General features: G+C 37.0%; 1 protein-coding gene across 7 annotated transcripts in view; it reads right to left on the bottom strand.

The window, feature by feature from the left end:
• The window catches only part of COL9A1 (collagen type IX alpha 1 chain), a 196,057-nt gene that overhangs the window by 46,653 nt on the left and 128,784 nt on the right, over nucleotides 1-20,620 (bottom strand). For 6 of the 7 annotated variants that reach the window (XM_063630526.1, XM_063630528.1, XM_063630533.1 and 3 more), the window contains 12 exons: nucleotides 19,532-19,606; nucleotides 19,153-19,188; nucleotides 18,913-19,023; nucleotides 12,827-12,880; nucleotides 12,165-12,200; nucleotides 10,238-10,261; nucleotides 9,828-9,881; nucleotides 8,486-8,539; nucleotides 7,798-7,830; nucleotides 6,970-7,026; nucleotides 4,871-4,924; nucleotides 1,382-1,435 (listed from right to left, as the gene is read on the bottom strand). In XM_063630526.1, coding sequence (XP_063486596.1) covers nucleotides 1,382-1,435; nucleotides 4,871-4,924; nucleotides 6,970-7,026; nucleotides 7,798-7,830; nucleotides 8,486-8,539; nucleotides 9,828-9,881; nucleotides 10,238-10,261; nucleotides 12,165-12,200; nucleotides 12,827-12,880; nucleotides 18,913-19,023; nucleotides 19,153-19,188; nucleotides 19,532-19,606 — 642 coding nt within the window. The remainder of the gene's footprint in view (nucleotides 1-1,381; nucleotides 1,436-4,870; nucleotides 4,925-6,969; nucleotides 7,027-7,797; nucleotides 7,831-8,485; nucleotides 8,540-9,827; nucleotides 9,882-10,237; nucleotides 10,262-12,164; nucleotides 12,201-12,826; nucleotides 12,881-18,912; nucleotides 19,024-19,152; nucleotides 19,189-19,531; nucleotides 19,607-20,620) is intronic. The other variant, XM_055257152.2, reaches the window with a different exon arrangement.

Below are 20,620 nucleotides of genomic sequence, written 5' to 3'. Positions count from 1 at the left end.
GAAGAGTGGAGCAGGTGAAGGGTGTTCCTGTGTTTGTCTTCAATTCATCAGTTTGTAAGAATAGTACCTGAGCTCATCTTCTATATAGTCTATAACCCGGCTAGCTGCAATGTTTAATTAACATTCTTCAATTATTATTTCCAAAATTGTCATTACTCATTTTAACAAGAAAAAAAGTGTAAAAACTCCATTTTAATGTAATACAAAAGTAAGGCAAATTCTGATTTAACAACATTTGAAATTGAAGTTTGATGATGCCCCAAATCACCTTACTGTGAATATTATTGCAGAAATCTGCTAAAGCACAAGGGGACAATTTTTTATTAAAAGACATAATATGAGCAATTAAGAATGTTTTAATTCATTATAGTGATTACATACTGGAATAAGCTACATTAATCCAATAAATGATATACCTACCGCATATTTAGAATACACAAAATTTTCTCATTATATCATGTGATAATACGACAGAACATAAAAGATATGTATAATCCTTTTGTGCTTAGTATTTGCATTTCAATTGCCTGGCCCTGAAATCTGGTAAATGAATGTATGTAATTATAGATAGAATTTTTCTGTTAAAAAAGTGCTAGAATATATAATGAAGACCCTCTCCTATTGTGAAAAAGTAGTTATCTCAGGGATCTAGAACTAGAAATACCATTTGACCCAGCCATCCCATTACTGGGTATATACCCAAAGGACTATAAATCATGCTGCTATAAAGACACATGCACACGTATGTTTATTGCGGCACTATTCACAATAGCAAAGAGTTGGAACCAACCCAAATGTCCAACAACGATAGACTGGATTAAGAAAATGTGGCACATATACACCATGGAATACTATGCAGCCATAAAAAATGATGAGTTCATGTCCTTTGTAGGGACATGGATGAAACTGGAAAACATCATTCTCAGTAAACTATCGCAAGGACAAAAAACCAAACACCGCATGTTCTCACTCATAGGTGGGAATTGAACAATGAGAACTCACGGACACAGGAAGGGGAACATCACGCTCCGGGGACTGTTGTGGGGTGGGGGGAGGGGGGAGGGACAGCATTAGGAGATACACCTAATGCTAAATGACGAATTAATGGGTGCAGGAAATCAACATGGCACATGGATACATATGTAACAAACCTGCACATTGTGCACATGTACCCTAAAACCCTAAAGTATAATAAAAAAAAAAAAAAAAAAAAAAAAAAAAGAAAAAGTAGTTATCCCCCAATGCTGGCGTGGTGGAAAATAGAGGACACCAAGTTTATGTAATGCTATTCATCCAACTGCTAAATAGAAAATATTCCAACAGTCATGAAAAAAAGAATATTTACATATCCTAGTTAAATATTTTTTAAAAAATACTTTACTGGAGGTCCTTGAGCTCCAACTTCTCCCAGTTCTCCCTGGTCACCTTCTTCACCCTAAAAAAAAAGAAAAAAGAAAAAAGAAAAGAAAAGCACACCAAATGTTATTCTAGCAAATGAACATAGAAATAGGCTTGGTCTAACTCATCATGTTTTAAGTTCACTTGGTGACTCCTGAATTAATCTACTTTCTTAAATTATTTATATGGGTAGTCCAAATTAATTGTAGAACATTCAGAAAATACAGAGAAGTATACATATAAAAAGTCACCCAAATACCACCATTTAACTATAAATACCAGTAACATTTAGATGTTATTCTTTCAAAGTTTTTCTAAAGTGGGGGAAGGAGGAAGAGAGACAAAGATATCAAGAAAAATAAAGAGAAAGACAGAGAGTAAAGTTACTCATTTATGTTCCAAGTGTGTGTCAAATGAGGGGGATGTATTATCAGAAAAATGTAATTATACTATGAAAACTTTCATAAGCTACAATATTTTTTCATTGTGATTTTTATTTTAGCTTTTCTTATTATAATTTTTGCACCATATACAATATTTTAATGTAAATCAGCCATTTCTTTCATGGTTTATACCTTTGATGTCACTCATAGAAAAGCCTTTTCCACTCTAAAAATATACATTTATTTATATTTTTGCTCTATTTCTTCTTACATAGAAATCTTTAATTATCAGTAATTTGTTTTGATGTAAAACAAAACATAGAAATCTTCTTTCTTTTTTCTTAGTAACTGGCCACTCTTCCAATAATAGCTTCTCTCCACACAGGTTTCAAAATTCATCCTTACATACACTAAATTGTTATTGGCTCTAGACCTTGATTCTGCTCTACTGATCTACTATATGATGTCGCCAATGCCACAACATGTTAATTACTAAAATTCTATAATATATTTTAATCTCAGGTAAAGAGAATTCCCTTATCTTTATTTTTCATTTATAGTGACTCTTATTTTTTAGATTTCCTAAATGTTTACTCTTCCAAATAAACTTAAGAATCATTGGGCAGATCTTTACAGAGTCTACTTGCTTTGTACTAGGACTGCATTAAATTAATACATTAATATGGCAAGAGTTAAAACATTGACAATATTGAATCATTTATCTTGATTTTTTAAACAAATTATGAGAGTCATACATATTGGTTTTAGCCTCATAATTATATTCAGATTATATTTCACTAGAATCTATGACTGACAGTGAGAAGAGGCAGTCCCAATGGGAAAGCCAGAGAATCAGCTAGTTCTTGGCAAGGATAATCATCATGTGTGCCTAATTAAATGCTACTTCTATTTCCCTACAAAAATATAAAACTAGATACAAAACAGTAGTGCTTGATATGTCCACTGCAATTTTTCCATAACAAGGTACAGGGTATTTTCCATAGATTCTCCATAAACTTTGGAGTAATATACTTGAATTGTTTCACCTACAGGCGAAAACCACACAACTAATCCATAATTATGAAGTTAAATGACAAATTTAAGAGTAGCAATTTATTATCATTCCACTATGATTTTTGCATGAGTATTGACCTGCTGTATGATGTTACAAATACCACAACATTTTAATTATTGAAATTTTACTATTCATTCCTATATTCATACACAGTTTTAAAGATCTTCATTACCTAATTTGTAGGGTAAAATTCAAGGCAAATTTGTGAATTTGAATCCAAACTTCAGGCCTCCAAGCTCTTACCATTCTGTTTTCAGTTTCAGTTCAGTCTATCTGCTCACCTTTCAAGGTTCATTCTGCAATGAGCTATGGCCATCCTATTGATTTTCAAAGATATCACTTACACTTTTAAGTGACACTAAAATGTAAAATAAATTAAAGGAATTTTCAACAACTTTCAAAGTAAATTTTGGCCAAATACTTGACATGCCAAAAAAAAGTGTAAGTTTTCCACTGAACATCAAACCAAATTTGAGAATCTGGATAATTAGCTTGTTTAAATATTAAAAAGACTAGTTTCATGGGAAAAGTGGAGAGGTGTCTGGATTAACAGCTCCATCTCCAAATCCTGTGGTATGGGGGAGTGAAAATTCCCCAAAGGAAAGCATCATGAAAAGAAGGAGAAAGGGATACAAACATCAAAAATAACAGAAGTCTACTACATCTGCCTTACTGCATGGAATACCTCATGAATATCTTTTGATGTAATTTAATATTCGTACACACTTGTTTTTTGTAGTTAACTAATACTCTATTATTATATGGCTATGACATATTTAATTTAGTCCCCTGTGCTCAGACTTTTTTTTTTTTTTTTGGCTTCTGTGCCCCCAGTGCTCAGAATAACCCTAGCACATAGCAGGTACTTTATATTTGTCAAAACTTTTAAGACAATTTTTGAGATTCAACGGAAGAATGATCATACAGAGAAATTTCCAAAGCACTCGGGTTTTTTTCCTATTTTCTCCAATTTGATGTTAGGAACCCAGTTGTTATATTTCAGATAAATAAAATGCCTTAATTGTCACAGCCTATGTAATAAAAGACTTTTAAAATAAATGTCCAAACTGTAATAGGGTGCAGAAAATTGGTCTATTTATCCTGATTATTTGAGGCTATTTAACAGCCTGTTTTTTAGCTAAGAAGTTCAAGGGTATTCATGCCTGAAGACTGATAAATTGTCTCTCGAGTTTTTGACTTCCAAAGAAAAGACTAATCTTCTGTCACTACCCAATAAAGGAGTAGAAGGACATAGTCAACAAAGTCAAGAGGACCTGCGTTAATAAGAACAACTTGACTTTGTAAAATATTATCAAATTTACCAAGACAAAACCTACTATGCAGGAAGTCAAATTCTTGGATACTTAAAGATGACTTACACTAGCGGATGAAAAAAGGGCAAATAGGTTACCTTGCTTTAAATCCCAGCCTTGGTTTTTCTGCAGGCCATGCCAGCTGCAATGCAAATTGTGCTGTGGATTCTATTTCTATCCAGATAATAACATAAGTTATTACTAACCTCCAGCTTACTCAGAATCTAGGTTATATTGAAATGAGGTCAGAAATAAATAGATAAATTGTTTCAGAACTTGAGATGAGAAGCTGTAAGCCAATTACCAACTTCTCTGTTTGCTAGTCTCAGCAACACTTGTCACAAAATTTTACAAATGTCATAAAATTTTGTCTGGTGAAGTGGAACAACTATCTCAATAATGTTGGACTATCATAGCATCAAGGAAAAAAGCTGAGTGTGATTGATTTGAAAAGAAAAGGTAGTGACAGAAAAAAATGAAAATGTCTGGTGCCTTATTTGTGTTTTTTTGTAAATGAACAACTTTAGAATACGATATTTAGTCAAATATTGATGCATCTGCTTAGAATTTATCAATTATTATTTGAAAAAGAAGGGTAAAATATCGTGCTTCATTATTTCCTATAATTCCTAATTTCTTATAAAGAAAGTGACCAATAACTCCTAATCACAATTTATCCACTAAATACCCATTTTCCTTACCTTGTGTCCTTGTCTTCCTGGTTCACCAATTTCTCCTTTAGCCCCTTTATGACCCTAACAAATGCAAAATAAATAATTGTCCTGAGTTTGGTACAGAAAGTGATCAGAAGGCTCATAAAGTGATCCTGCTTCCCTAAATCAGTGCCAATGTATTACTAAGAAATGGATTATGTCACAAAGAAAATTAGTGCCTTAAATGACCTTAACAGCACCTTGACTGCCATATATAATTAATATCAGTTTTACTTAATAGAAAAACACTGCTCTAGAATAACACACTTCATTACCTAGTTCAGCAATGTGATTCATTGATACTTGCCTGCTATTTCCTAGATCCCCATTCCCTATTTTTCCAACTTCCTCACACGGGTTAGGAGCATTAAGTCTTCTCTAGTTCCGGTAACTTAACCTTTCAGAAGTGACAGCCTTGACCAAGCTCAGCTGGCTATCGCCTGCCCTCTGAAGGCTGCTCTGAAAACCCTTCGGCCTCCTCCATTCCCACCTCCTTCCTGGTGGTGGAGGAAGGGCTGGTGTAAGGGGACTTTCTCGGATGCACAACTTTCTGCCTCTTTCTCTGTACATTTTTTGTTGTTGTTGTTTGGTTGGTTTTCTTTTTTCTTTTCTTTTTTTTTTTGAGATGGAGCTTCACTCTTGTTGCTCAGGCTGGAGTGCAATGGCACGACCTCTGCACACCGCAACCTCCACCTCCTGGGTTCAAGCAATTCTCTTGTCTCAGCCTCCCGAGTAGCTGGAATTACAGGCGTGTGCCACTATGCCCAGCTAATTTTGTATTTTTACTAGAGACAGGGTCTCTCCATGTTGGTCAGGCTGGTCTTGAACTCCCAACCACAGGTAATCTGCCCACCTCGGCCTCCCAAAGTGCTGGGATTACAGGCGTGAGCCACCACGCCCCGCCTACTGTGTACAATTTTTAAGTGCAAAGGGAAAGCAATAAAGGGCAGTGGGTGAAAGCCGCATTGCATGAAAAGAAGATCCCTATCTTTTCTTGTCAGGCCACCTGTCCTAAGCATGTGTGTGCTTTGTAACAGGAGACAAAACTGTGAGACAAGCGTTTCAAAATGAAAACTGTCGGAATGTTCACTCCTCAACGAAATCTTTTTGAAAAGTAGGACGCCAGTCCAGGCTGAATCTTCTGCAGTTGAGGGAACCCACCAAAACTACCCTTAGAAAAACCCTAATGGAAAATCAGTGCCTTTCAGATCACAGCAGAGCTCCACTGGTCTGGAATGTCTCAAAATCACTTTAGACTCAGAGACTAGAGAGAGAGAAAGCTATTTATCCCCAGAATTTAGTATTTATTTTTTGTTTGTATGGAAAATTTTCAAGTAATTATGGTGGCAGACAGAGAAAAATACTTTGGGGAAGTCTCTTTTCCTGACTATTTTGCACAGTTCTTCAAAATTTTTTTAACTAAAAGTTTTCAAATACATTATGTACACAACCCACTCCAACTGCCCCCACCACTCACTATCTCCCTTAATAAGAAGCAGTTTTTTTTTTTTTTTTTTTTTTTTGAGACAAAGCCTCGCTCCACCACCCAGGCTGGACTGCAGTGGCACAATCATAGCTCATTGCAAACTTGACTTCTCGAGCTCAAGTGATCCTCCCACCTCAGCCTCCCGAGTAGCTAGGACTACAAGTGCACGCCACCATGCCTAGCTAATTTTTTATTTTTTGTAGAGACAGGAGTCTCCCTCTGTTGTCCAGGCTGGTCTCAAACTCCTGGGTTTAAGCAATCCTCCCACCTTGGCCACCCAAAGTTCTAGGATTACAGGCATGAACCACTACACTCAGCCAGGAAGCAAACTTCGGAATCTTAATTTGGTGTTCTAAAGTCTCTCAATCCAATGTATTTTATTGGTATTTCTTCCCTGAACTAGAAAGCCATCCTATGATTAAACATCCATGTCTTGGTAGGAATACATGTCAAGGGCAGCTGGAATTGCTAGGACTAAATAAGCACTACTTGCCTGATCCATCCAAGTGGGGTCTCTGCACCAGGAAGGCTAATGCTTAAAGTAAAGGCTCCATTTTATCTGTGGATAATATTCTTAAAATACTGGAAGTTATTTTCTTACCCTCATGCCTGGTAGGCCTGGATATCCTGAGCGACCTGGTGGACAGGCATTGGGACACTGCCAGGGAGAGAGGGAACAAAGTGAAAGACAGACAGACAGAGTGCATAAACTAGGGCTCCCACTTTGTGACAATCTTTTTTTAAGGGATTCCAGTTACAGAACTCCATTGCAATAATATTCATTGAATAATTCTAAATACCCCCTTCCTTTTTATTATTATTATTTCACATTTAAAGCCAGAAATATTTCTAGCTAACAGAAAAGTGTAGAGAATATAATACCCTCCCCCATGAATGTACCATCCAGATTTAATTAAAGTTAATATTTTGCAATATTTATTTCAAATCTAATTTATTAAAGAAAATATGTTTACAGATAACCTATTGTACCATGACAGGATTTATTTCCCCTTCCCATTCCACTGGACTAGCCCCATCCTGAGGTTCATGTCTCCAATCAGATGGGCCAACATTGCATTTAGTGCACGTTACCACCATCACTGGACTGTTAATTTATGAGTAAAACGAATCCTAGAGGAAGTTATTTGAATTCTATCTCTTTAAAACCTGGACGCTCTAGTGAAAAGCATGTCTTAGTCATAAAGTAAAAAGATTATAGAAGAACAAAGATACATCCATAATGAAAAATTATTAGTCTGAGTAGATGCAAGCCACTAGTCCACTAGTGTTACAGACTGCTCTGCCATCTGAGTGAAAGGAAAACACAGACACATAAAATATTTCAGGGAAATCTTTTAAAGAAAAGTCATCTGCAGACTATGTGGACTTTGAATTAAAACTGTATTTTGTTCAAAGGAAAGCATCTTACCAATGGATCGCCATCATGAAAGCCAATTGTTCCCTAAAGTAAATAAAATATTAAGGTTCAGAATACAATTAAATAATGAATTCAAACATACTAATAATAGAACACTCATCAGGCAAGAATATAAAATATATTTGTTTAATAAAATAGAAGAAACAAATAGGAGCAGATAATATGCTAATATTCTAAAATCCTGACTCATGGGCATGTTCTCTTTGGAGAGCCATGAATTGCAGTAGATTATTTTGGAAGACATTGAAGGGAAATGAAATAACAGGCAAAATAGAAAATGTGGGGAACTCTGAATTACAAATAAAAATATAAATTATCTTCTATTTAAACTCATATTCTTTAAATTTTTCTTACTGTGAAAACCTTTGTAAAAACTAGTTCATTTGAAAATGCTTCATTTATGTATCTAAGTTTTGAGCACTTGAGACATAACAACTGTCAAAAGACTTCAAAAGTAATGAGTAAGATATGCCCTATAAAAACCACCTTTTAAATTATTGTGATTCCTCTACTTCTTGCCCTAAAAAGAACCATGCCCTGGGTGCATGAAAAAATTGATAGCCATTTTGGAAATTTGGGACAATGACTCAATTAATAGGAACTTCCATTTTGGGTTCTCAGATTTTTTTCAACCCTAACTCTCAGACACAAAGATAAATTCAAGCTGCAAATAACTTACACTGGGTCCTGGGGGGCCGGGGGGGCCAGGTGGTCCTCTTCTCCCAGGGTCACCCTAAGTTATTTGAAAATTGTGACAGAGTGGTTATACATGTGTCAAAACACAGTACATAAAACCAGTGAGGCATAAGAATGGTATTACTGGAAACCCCCACCGAGCTCAGCCATGCATAGACCTGCCACCAAAATCGATGGGTGGCCCGTAATCCAATTAGTTCTACAAAATGAGAGTAATAAAGGCATCCCAGTCTCACCGAGGTAATAAAACAAGTCAGAGAGAAGCTAGGGGAAAAAGCAAAGCCAATTCTTCTCTATAGGACAAACATTTTATCTACTCTGAAAACAAATTGGAAACACTACTTATTTTTCTAGTTGATTTACAGGGGACCCAGAGCAACCTATACTGCTAGTGCCATCCTGCTAACCAGTGCAAAAGAAGGCTTGCACTCAGTCCGAAGCTGTGAAATGGAAGGTTAATCTCTGCAGTGCCTGCCTGACTCTTGCAAGTGCTGTTCACCCACAATCTATCACTTGGTCTGTCACTGCACCTCTTGCAATGGGTCAGAAAATCAAAGAAAGCTACATCAAAGTAAACCGTTCAGATGAAAATGGGTTCCAATTACTCTTAACATCCAATGTTTACTCTTGGCACATTTTCCTTCTTGATGTTCTGCCATAAAGAGTTGGAAGCACCTCACAATTATTTTAACTTTATAATCATTTCATATTCATTCATTTGTTCACTAAATAAATTTGCAAACAGTAAGCACATGTAGAGGAACAAACAAGGTATACGATACATGGCTCCTTCCCACAGTGAGTTTACAATTACCCACCTTCACATAACATCACTATGTCAACGTTTTTGAAATGTTTACTTAATATCAATATGAAGCATTTTATATGGGACGTTTTTATGAAGTCCAGCTCTTTAATGTTAAAAGTTAAATTTTGTTGGCTGAATTATAACTTAATGATCCTAACATAAATATACATGGTAATAATTTTAGGCTATTCACTTTTATTTCGTGCAGAGAGCCTAATACAAAAGACACTAGACTCCAGTCCTGGCTGAGAGTCTGTAAAATGAGGATGACACTCTCTTACTTGACAATCTGGAAGTTGGGAAGAAAAGTTTAGCTGAAAAATTTAGGAAAAAGTTAAGATCACTCTGCAAAAATTATTATTATTCGTGGTTCATATCAATATTATAAACTGGAACGAAATTCATCTGCCATGTTTTGGTTTGCAAGTGGAAATGTACAGTTAGGGTAATTTGCTTTCCCAAGTAACATCTTCAATTAAATCAGCAAAGGTCTATCAAAGTGCACTGTGGTACTCACAGCAGGCCCTACACGGCCAAGCTCTCCAGGGAGTCCTGCTGTCCCAGGAGGACCCTGAAGTCAACAAATCAAAGCAAATGGTCATTTATGAATATTTTTACAATCTATAATACATGATATCAAATATGATAAATAATAGAATTACATTTCTGTATCAGCTTTGGTTTCCAATGACACAATAACTCATTTGACCAAACTTTAATTACTTAAGATAAAGCAGAAATTTCCTAAATTAATAAATATTTTGTTTAGCAGAATAAGGGTGTTATCCTTAGTAGCCATCTAAGATCTTGTAGGTAGAACACTATAAACACCACTGAGTAGACCGTTAGTAGGAGAATAAGGTGGGGATTTGAGAAATAGGACATTTTTATAGACTGTGTAAAAATAAATGATGAAGTGATACTTACAGGGGGTCCAGGAATACCACGGCCCTAAAAGAGTACAATAAAAATGTTTACAGCTTGAGGTTTATACTTAGTATAAATATGAATGTAGACATAACTCAGTTAAAATAAACCATAAACTCTATTACTAAAAATGATGCTCATTCTAAAGAAAGCACTGAATAAAGAAAAGCAAACACGGCTCTGCTTCTAAAGGAAGCAGAAGTTTGTTTCAGCTCTTCTAACACTCCTTTGATGTCTACGCTAACTGGGATTTTTCTAAACTTTTTTTTTTTGAGGAAATCAAAGTAAAGAAGCCTTCCATGCTTGCCCTCAGGAGAACTTACCGTAACTCACAGAGGTGCATCACAACTGGAGAGTTTACAGATTTTATTCATTTGTAGCGTTTTATAGGAAACCTACATTAAAAGCATTCTTGTTTTACAATCTATAATAAATTATGTTTAGAAGTTCCCCAAACAAACATTCAGCACAGAAAGGCAGAGACAAAAAAGGATCAGAAACACACCTCCCTTTCGAAAGTTTGGGCTATATTTTCAGACACTGAATCCAGTAGATATTGAAAACAAAATGGTGTCACTCCTGAATAACCTACAATGGGATGCTAATTTAATATGTTATATTTGATTTTTAAGATAGTCATTCTATTTTCTTCTTTACATTTATATCTCTTTAGCAACACCAAACTTTACATAATCAAGGATTGAACCACACCTTATTCATCTTCCTAGCCCCAACTCCTAGCACAGGGCCTCGCATATAACAAAACCTAATAATATGCTTGTTGAAATTAAAGCTGAGTATCAGCTACCTAGATCTCTATTCTCCCTCTTTAATTTCCAAGTTCAATTTTTCCCCCTTGGGATTTCTCATTATTCTTTTCTCTCCTACATTGGCTAGAATGGCTTTTATTCACAGCTGTCTGTGATACGATATTCATGTTAGCTTTTCACTCCAGATTTGCTTTTCTAAAATATGCATATGCCAAGCATCCCATGGAATCAATGCACTGATAATGACATTATTATTTCTAATTAGCTGGACAGGCAAAACAAGCAAGAACTTCACATGGACAGTATGTCTTAATAATCGGTGGGATTTTAAAAGGCATTCCTGGAAAAATGACTCCAGTTTGAACACTTTAATACATAGGTCATTCAGGAAATGTGTTATGCTTGAAAACACCAAAGTAATCAATAAGTTATTTCATTATCAGAAACCTAGATGTTCAACAAATTTCACTAAACAAAAAAAAGGCATCTCTATAAGATGTTGAGATTAACAGCTGAGTTGAAAAATATGGGAGAAAGGCCAGCAAGCTGTTCACTTCTGAAAATAGGCTTATAATGGAAAAGTTGACATGCTAAAATATGGCAAAGAAAATAGCACGAATAGGAAAAAAGAAGAAAAAATACAGATTAATGACAGGAGTAAAAGTGGAACAAAGAGCAAAATAGATAGGAAAAGCAGCCTAAGAAACCTGGTCCTCATATATACAAATAACACACACCTGCCACACTGTTCAAATTTAGAAAAAGACTAGCCAAGGAATCAGGCAAGTGATAATATCTGATTAGTTGATATTTCATTAGAGATAAAACCAGTTGTGAAGAATGTGGTGTGATACCATGGTCTAAACATTGAATACTTAGATTTGCTGTTGTTATGCAAGAAGTGTTTTCTATCATTGCAGGTAAAGAGGGAATTGTCTACTGGGAAATACCACCTGCAAATAGAATATGTATTTTCTACTGTACATTCAAACTTCTGTAAAACTTTTCCACTCATAGTAGGAATGCTTACCATACCAGATGTCATCAACTTATTTGTCATGTATATTATGCAGAAAACTGCATCTAAAGATTTCACAATGGCAGAATTTTACCTAAAGATAGGAAATTTTCAATTCTGTAGCTTTACATTTACTTACTGGAAATCCACGCGATCCAGGCACACCAGGTTCTCCCTAAAAATAATAATATTTTCATTGTACTGGCCTTTCATAGCATGAATATGCAAATGTGAAAACTGCATAAATATTGAAAGCATTAAAACACCTCATTATGTTTTTTTTTTTAATTTCCAACTTTTAAGTTCAAGGGTACATGTGCAGGATGTGCAGGTTTGTTACATAGGTAAACATGTTCCATGGCAGTTTGCTGCACAGATCATCCCATCACCCAGGTATTAAGCCCGGCATCCATTAGCTATTCTTCCTGATGCTCTCCCTCCTCCCACCCCCTATTTTCTGACAGGCCCCTGTGTGTGTTGTTCCCCTCCGTGTGTCCATGTGTTCTTTTTATTCAGCTCCCACTTATAAGTGAGAACATGCAGTATTTGATTTTCTGTTCCTGCGTTAGTTTGCTGAAAATAATGGCTTCCAGCTCCATCCATGTCCCTGCAAAGGACATGATCTCATTCCTTTTTATGGCCGCATAGTATTCCACATCGTGGTGTTTTTAAACACAATTTTAGTTGAACAAGTGCATTTTAGATGCTTCATAACTTAATGTTAGTTGGCTTGCATACAGTACAATAAAATTATACTTCAGCATTTTCGTACCAGCAATTAATGCCAGATGGCTAACTTACTTTTTGTCCCTTTGGCCCAACAGAGCCAGGGGATCCATCAGGTCCTGTTAATCCCTAAGAGAGCAAGACAACAATGTTAGAACTATCATAACATCCTTAGGCAAACCACTAAGTAGAAAACTTTCATTTTATTTATTAATCATCTACAGGATGGTTACATATGTATGATGCAAATATTTATAAAGAAATACCTTACTATAGTCTTACTCAAAAGTAAAGATTAACATAAGATCTGCCTGTTGTGGTTATTTCTTCTTGATAGGTTGTGTCATATTCCTAACTTCCTGCTAACTGCATTGTTTATCACAGTGTTCAATAATTCAGTGTTTTTTGTCTCTGCTTTGGAAAAAAAAATGCAACATAGCAATTACAATGTTGTAATAGCTAAGACTGGTGGGACTTGGTTCAGACATTTACTCAGGTTTATTTACCTCCTTTACTTCATTTATGAAACAAAAATACTATGTATCTCTCTACAGGACAATAGTCTCTTTCTACATGACAACAATGTCTTGGAAGTCAATGAAATATTTCCTCAATAAGAATTAAACACAAACAATCTAATTATTTCCTTATAGCCACTAACAGCCCCCTAGCCATCTTCTATCAATGACAATTGCTTATCAAAGAATATTAATTCTTAAAGTAGAAACATTTGAAAGCATGCATGTTTCTACATTATTTTTCTTAGTAAAAATAGCTATAATTAAGTATGTATGTTCATGTATGCCACTTGGTATGTAAAATTTAAGCCTATTATTATAAACCACATTTATAATTATCATATTTAATACTAAAGCAGTTATTAAATACATATTCTAAACGTTCTCATTTTCCCTACTAGTACTTACTTTATCATCATCCTCAATATAAAACACATATTAAAGAATGATAATATTACATATATACAAGAATTTCCATATTTGGTAAAGATACATTTCTATTTTTAATTTTTTTCTTTGCTCTTTGACACTTTCAGATGCTGTCACTTACAATGTAATCTTGAAATTGCACCTTCCTAAAGATAAACATGATATATATGTGTGTACATATACATACATGCTTATATAAGTATCTTATAAACCCTTTCTATTATCAAGATTTTGAAGAAGACTCAAACAATATTAATTGAGAGAGGGATTTCTTGAAAAATATGAAAGCCCTACTTAAAAATGGGTCACCAAAATTCATATTTAGTCTGTCATGGTCTGAATAAACATCCATAAAATTCCTTCACATAATTCATATAGAAAACTAGCTCAGTGGCCACCATTTTTACATTTCTCTACATTAATTAATTTTCCTAACAATGTCACAGAGTGAAATCAAAGCAAATAGAAAAAAATGAGTTGAAAATGTTAATTACTGGAAATTTACCAAAGAAGAAAATATTAAACACACACAAAAGAACTTTTTACAGACTGCCTTTGATTTTCAATAGCCCTAGCCTAATTACAACACTGTAATTTGGGAACAAACCTCAACATGATTAGTTGCTAAGCACCTATGGTAATGAAATGTTTGCTTTGGCATTTCACAAACAAACTATACATCCAGGAGCACTCTCTGGATGCACATATGGCATGTAAATGTTATAAACCTCTGGGCATATTTAACTAATTGATCCTCTAATTCCCACTTAAAGCATAAACCCTCCAAGACCAATTCTGGTCAATTTTCATACACACAATCAACTAACACTCTTCAACCTGTGACTGGAATAACTGACAAGATTGGAGGACAGCAACTATAAAGCAGAACCAAGTAAATAGTTGGATAACCTGGAAGCTGTTTTCAGGTTACTTCATATTAAAAACATCCTCCATAAGACATGCTAAATTATGTCAATCACTGGAAAGTTCTTTGAACTAAGTTGAAAATGGATTCTGATGTCAGATGTTACAGTGACACCTGTTATGAAATAACTATGCAGAAAACCATAAGCTCCATGAGGACAAGAATCACATGTCCATTACAGTCCTAACATGCTGCTCTGGCATCTAACCACTCAAGATGTGATTACTGCATACAGTAAGTTTAAGGAGGCCTTCCAGGTGGCAGGATATTACACTTGTTCCTCCACAACATCTTTATATTCAGCTCAAATCCTGATCCTACCACTTAGCAGCTGTGGAATCATGGGCAAGGTCCCTAACTGCACAGTGTCCTACATGCTGTTCCTCATTGAGAAAAAGGTCCTACAAACAAACAAACCAAATCTAGGTATTAACAACAGCACTGTGTTTCTTGTCCTTATCACATTTCTTCAATGCCTGAATATTTGCACCTACACTGATCTTTCAGAATAATTTCTTAATAACTCACAATTCTAGTTATAAAGCACCTGCCACAGATAATAGTTGTATACATTCAGAGAATACAAAGCACCTAACCTCTGCCTGTAAAAATTATCACAGTTTAGCTATAATTCTTATACTTTATTCTAATTCCTCTTCTACTTATCTCATATGGATGTTATAACAAAAGAATAAAATACCATTTTTAAAGGTCTCTCTGAGCATGTCAAAACAAATAGTACATATAAAAATATCTCTATTAATATAATTGCTGAGAACAGCACAGTTGTCCTAAGGTTAGATCCAAGTTCTGTCTTATCTAATTTTACATGTCCATAAGCCAAAAAAAAATCAACTTAACCTGAAAAAAGGGCAGATTTGAGTTGAAATATACAGACCACACACAAAACACATATATAATTTTCAAAATCCAGTTTGCAATAAGACCTCCTAATTCTTATTTCAAAGAAATAAAAGAAGAAAACATTACCAGTAGCAGAAAAAAGTGCCTTCATATGAAAATTCATACAGACAAACTTCTATACATGATAATATTGAAGCCGACTGTGTTCTGAACTTCATGTTACTGTTTGGCAGAGAAAACTAGTCCTCAATGGAGATTTCCTTCAAGCATTCTGACAGCTCAGCTGGTAGGACTCAAGGCTTACTTCTACAAGCATGACTGCTATGACTCATTTACATTTTCTGCCAAAAATCCATTCAACATAGGATAATGAACACTGAACAGGGTTCCTTTGTGATTCTTTCAACCATCATCCAAATAACCATTTTTTAACATTATCAAAAAAATAAGCCTTGTAATGACCCAAAGAGCAGAAGACGAAATGATTCGAGGTTTAAGGTCCTACCAGCACACTCAGGTTCATCTACCAAGAAAGGATTGTTGAAGCTCTCCTACTTATTTAGCTCCCCTATGGCCAAGGACAAACAAACAGCAAATTCTGACCCAGTTACTGCGTTTCATTATTCTCAAAGATATCCATTCTCAATTTAGAATAAAAGATTTTTTTAATGTCAAATCAGTCAAAGAGTGGAATAAGAAAACTTTACAGTTCCAGATGTCTCATGTGGCTTCAATTCAAAAGTCAAGGAATATAAAACATACCAATATTTGTTGAGTAATTATAAAATATCAATTACAAATGGCTGTTATTATCCACATCATTCTTCTTGATCGGTGACTTAGGTACTAAAAATTCACTATCACTTTGTCTCTCTATTCTCGCTATTCTCTCTCATCTATTAAAATCGTCACTTGTATTTGCATGAGGCAGAATTGCCTGGGGAGTCTAAAAATCAAGAAATCTGGACTATTTTGCTATCTTAGCTATGAAATAACTCTAGCTCTCTGAGGAAACCACTTGTCTTCATAATTATTGTTTCCTTATCTATGGAAAGTAATATTAGACCAATCTACTTTCCAGGTTATTGTGGGTTAAAAGAAATGTTTGTGGCAGTGCTTGAGGAAAAAGTTCTATGTAAATACAAATAGTACAGTTAATTTTTCCTCGAGATCTAGAAAATGCCTAAAATACTGGCAGATACAGGGATTTCCTTTTTTCTCGCCTTTCCTCTCTTTCTCTTTTGCTTTCCTCTCCTGTCTCAGCAGACTAAATGTGCTCATCATTTTCTCCCTGAGGTCAAAGTTCAATAATCTAAGGCAGCTTATTCTTTTATGTCTTTTAATATTTGAAATCTGGTTTATGCTGCACTGTGGGTCTGCAAATATAGACAAAGAAAAATTTACTTGAAATTGTTTTCTATGTTGTACTTCTAAAGATTTCAAAGCACTTTCATTTGTTTATCCAAAATTTCTGTTAGAGTGGGGAAATTATAAGCAAAACCAAGGATTGTCTTTATGACACCACGGTATAAGGTAAAGAGAAGAATTTGTTGAGTAAGCTATAAAAGCACTATTAAATTGGGGGACAGATAAATCTAGCTTTCTGTCTGACATTATATTGCAGTTTAATAGCAAGACAAGGATTCAGATGACCCATTTATGCTTCAATTACCAAAATAAATTTTTGAAATACAAAATAAATATTTTATTTTCCAAAATAATTTTTGTAATTTAGTCAGAAATTTTCTTTTCATCCAAAACTAAAGGCTGATTGAAATTTCAAAGGAAAATAGAAATAAATTCAAGCTACACTAGGCTACCAGTTTGTTCAGTAGCCTTGCATTTATCAGACTCTTTTTATTATGGTATGACAATTTCAAGTAATTATCGATGTTCCAAAGAGTTTGATTGCCAACAAGTTATATTATTTTAGTTCATATTATATTAATACAAACACTTGTTTGAGATTCAGTTTTTACTATCCAAATATTAGTCCTTGGGTGCCTACTGTACTGCTAATTTGCATACACAGAAAGTTCAAACTAGGGGCTTTGAAATGTAAACCAAGATCTATTTCCTAAAATACTATGGGTGAAACCCCATCTCTACTAAAAATACAAAAATTAGCCAGGAATGGTGGAGGGCACCTGTAACCCCAGCTACTCGGGAAGCTGGAGGCTGAGGCAGGAGAATCGCTTGAACCCGGGAGGCAGTGGTTGCATTGAGCCGAGATCGCGCCATTGCACTCCAGCCTGGGCGACAAGAGCGAAACTTCGTCTCAAAAAACAAAAACAAAAACAAAAAACAAAAACAAAAAAAAAAACGCTAAATAGTATAGACACAGTATAAACAAACACATTCATTATGGGAATCCTGACAAAGAAAGCACACCTTAATAACAGTAAAAATCCAGTTATTTATTTTTCTTTCAAAATGAAGGATATGTCTTAAACTGTAGTCAAAAATTCTTGGAAATCATAATTATAGGTTTTCGAGTGCTTTCTTTCCTTTTGAAACGTCTTTGGTTTTTGGAAAACACATGAAGTGGTAACTCGAAGAGTAACTTGAGTGATGCTCCATGGTACGCTCTCTACGAACAGACGCCATTTCTTACTTCACTTCATATTCCAGGGACAAAGTCAAGGACCGGTCTGTAGTGGGTCCTCATTATATATTGTTAGAATGCATGGAAAGAGGAGAAGCTGAGAATCCTGAAGTCGTTTTACTCTGAAGAAGTATTATTTAGTATTAGGTTTACCATATAAGTCAGCGTTTGATGGAGATGTGGGTAAACTGGAGAAAGCCTGCTGGTTCTCAATCTTCATACAATCCTAGCCAGTTCATTTCTGCCAGTAATGCCAGCCAGAAAAACTCCATGGAAAGAGGAAAAGCTAGTTTTGAATTTCTAAATTCCCCGCACATCCCCACTCACTTCAAGTGCATCTTTCTTTTTCACATTCCTTGGGATTTGGGGGTGCTCTGGCCCTTTGCCTACCTGCAGGATCGTTTTCTAAATTAATGCAGGGAGTGCCGATGAAAGAGCAAGGGCGAAGGCTAGCTTCCAGGAGCCTGCCAGTGGGCTCACAGCAGGTAAGCCGAAGCCAGTACAATCTACTGCCATCCGTACCCCCTCTGCCCGCAGTGGGGCTGAGAGTTCAAAGCGTGCACTGTGAGGTCACGGTTAGAAACAGGAAGCCGTTACCCGCTGCTGTTTTCTAGGAGGAGGAAACGCCAACGCCTCCTAGAGAGAGGTAACCTCACCTTCACAAGTCCTTTTGCAAAAGCTAGCAGCTCCATGATCAGTCAGGCGCTGGCAGGAGGCCAAGTTTAGAGCCACAGCGCGCTCTCTTTCTCTTTCTCTCTCCCTCCGCCCCCCCCCCACCCACCACACACACACACACACACACACACACACTTACGCGTACCCACCACACAGTCCAGGCTGGGCGCCCTCCCAGCACTCGCCTACTCACATCAGCGCCAGGTGTGCCTGGCTTGCCTGGTGCTCCTGGCTTTCCCGGTTCACCTGCAGGACCCTGAGCAGGGGGAGAAGAGTGCGGGGGCAGGAGAGAAAAAGGTGCAAAGTTGAGACCCTTCAGAAACAGGGGGCTGCAAAACACGTCTAAAGGAAGGAAGTGGAGAGCCATTTGCTCCAATCAACTTACCGGGGGGCCCGGGGGGCCCTTAGGACCTCGGTCACCCTGGAGGGGTAAAAGAAAAAGAGAGAGCAGTCTATGAGCGGGGTAGGCTGGGGACCCCATTGGGACAATTCCAGGAGAGCTCACTTCACGGATGGGGATGGTATAAGGGTCAAACGTGGAGGTTCATGACCAACAGGGACAACAGGGACACCTCTCCCTCCAAAAATCCCCGGGCTCCTAGGATCCAACCCCCAACTCTCGCCCATGTCTGATCCTGCCTTTAAGTGGGGTGGCAGGAAGGGGAGACCCTGGTCCTCTCTAAAAAAAACCCACAGGAGCCCTGGAAAAAGAATAGGAAAGGGCAGGACTGGGGAACAGAGGTGGCCTGGAGATAGAAACTTACGTCGATGCCATCGATGCCTGGAACTCCAGGGGGGCCTGGAGGCCCGGGAGGACCCTGCTCGCCCGGCGGACCTCTCTGGCAAAAATAGCAGACATAGGTTAGTGGCGCACATTGGGCAACAGGGTGCACTGAGCGCAGTGCCCTGAAGCCCCCGCCTCCGTGAGGTTAAAGATACCTTCCAGAGGAGGCCGGGTTTTTGAAACCCAACGCAAAAATGTCTCAGACCTCCAAGCAAGCGCAGCTTTGGTCTCCACCATATTCTAATGAGCTAAACTGTGGGGCTAGAGCAGGATTGACGCTCCCAAGGTTGAGGGAGGCTTCACTGGATCTCACCTCTGCAGAGTGCATTAAACCCAGGAGGAGCTGTGGAAAAGGGAGGGTCTAACGCCTTTGTACTCTCAAAAGGATTCAAAAATGAAAATGGGGCTCATTCGATACCTCGATTTATCAGTCATTGCAGGTCAGTGTTTTGGCCAGAATGGAACAGCCAAGAACAGAGACTCCCCACCAGGATCTTTGTCCAGTAGAATGGGGAGGTGGTGGGTATACTTGAGGAAAAGATTTGGGAGGAGTAGGGCAGGGCAGCCTTGAGACCAGTGCCTGGCCGCATTTCAGTTTTACCTGCAGTGACACTCCCTCAGTCCCTTGAATTAGGTCTTTGCATCTCGCTTCAAAATTACACCAAATTTCAGACTGACCCTAGGACATGACCCTTTTTATCGCTTGCAAACAGCTACGTTTTGATGGTGCTAGAGGGAATGCTGGCGTCTGAAATAGTATAAACGTGTTGCTTAGGGAATGTGGGGCTTTTTTTTACCGTTCTGAATTCAAAAAAGAAAAAGAAGAAAGACTCTTTCATCAAGGAAAACTTTGTTTTTCTAAACTCCAATGACCAAACAGGTTACAATGGGGTCTTTGTAAGTGAAACCTCAAACCTCAGCTGGGCTTATGCGCTCCCTCCGGGTCCTCCCCCGCGCAAGAGGCAGGAGGCGCTGGAGCCTTTGGGAAACTGCTGAAACGCCGATGGGAGCCAGGGCCGCCCGGTTCCATCCCGGAGCCGCCAGCACCGCTAGCTGGACTTGGGGTTTA

The sequence above is a fragment of the Symphalangus syndactylus genome, chromosome 2 (assembly GCF_028878055.3).
Source record: "Symphalangus syndactylus isolate Jambi chromosome 2, NHGRI_mSymSyn1-v2.1_pri, whole genome shotgun sequence".
In the NCBI taxonomy this organism is placed as follows: domain Eukaryota; kingdom Metazoa; phylum Chordata; class Mammalia; order Primates; family Hylobatidae; genus Symphalangus; species Symphalangus syndactylus.
Note: the sequence above shows the minus strand (reverse complement) of the source record. Positions and strands in the feature narration are given on the sequence as shown.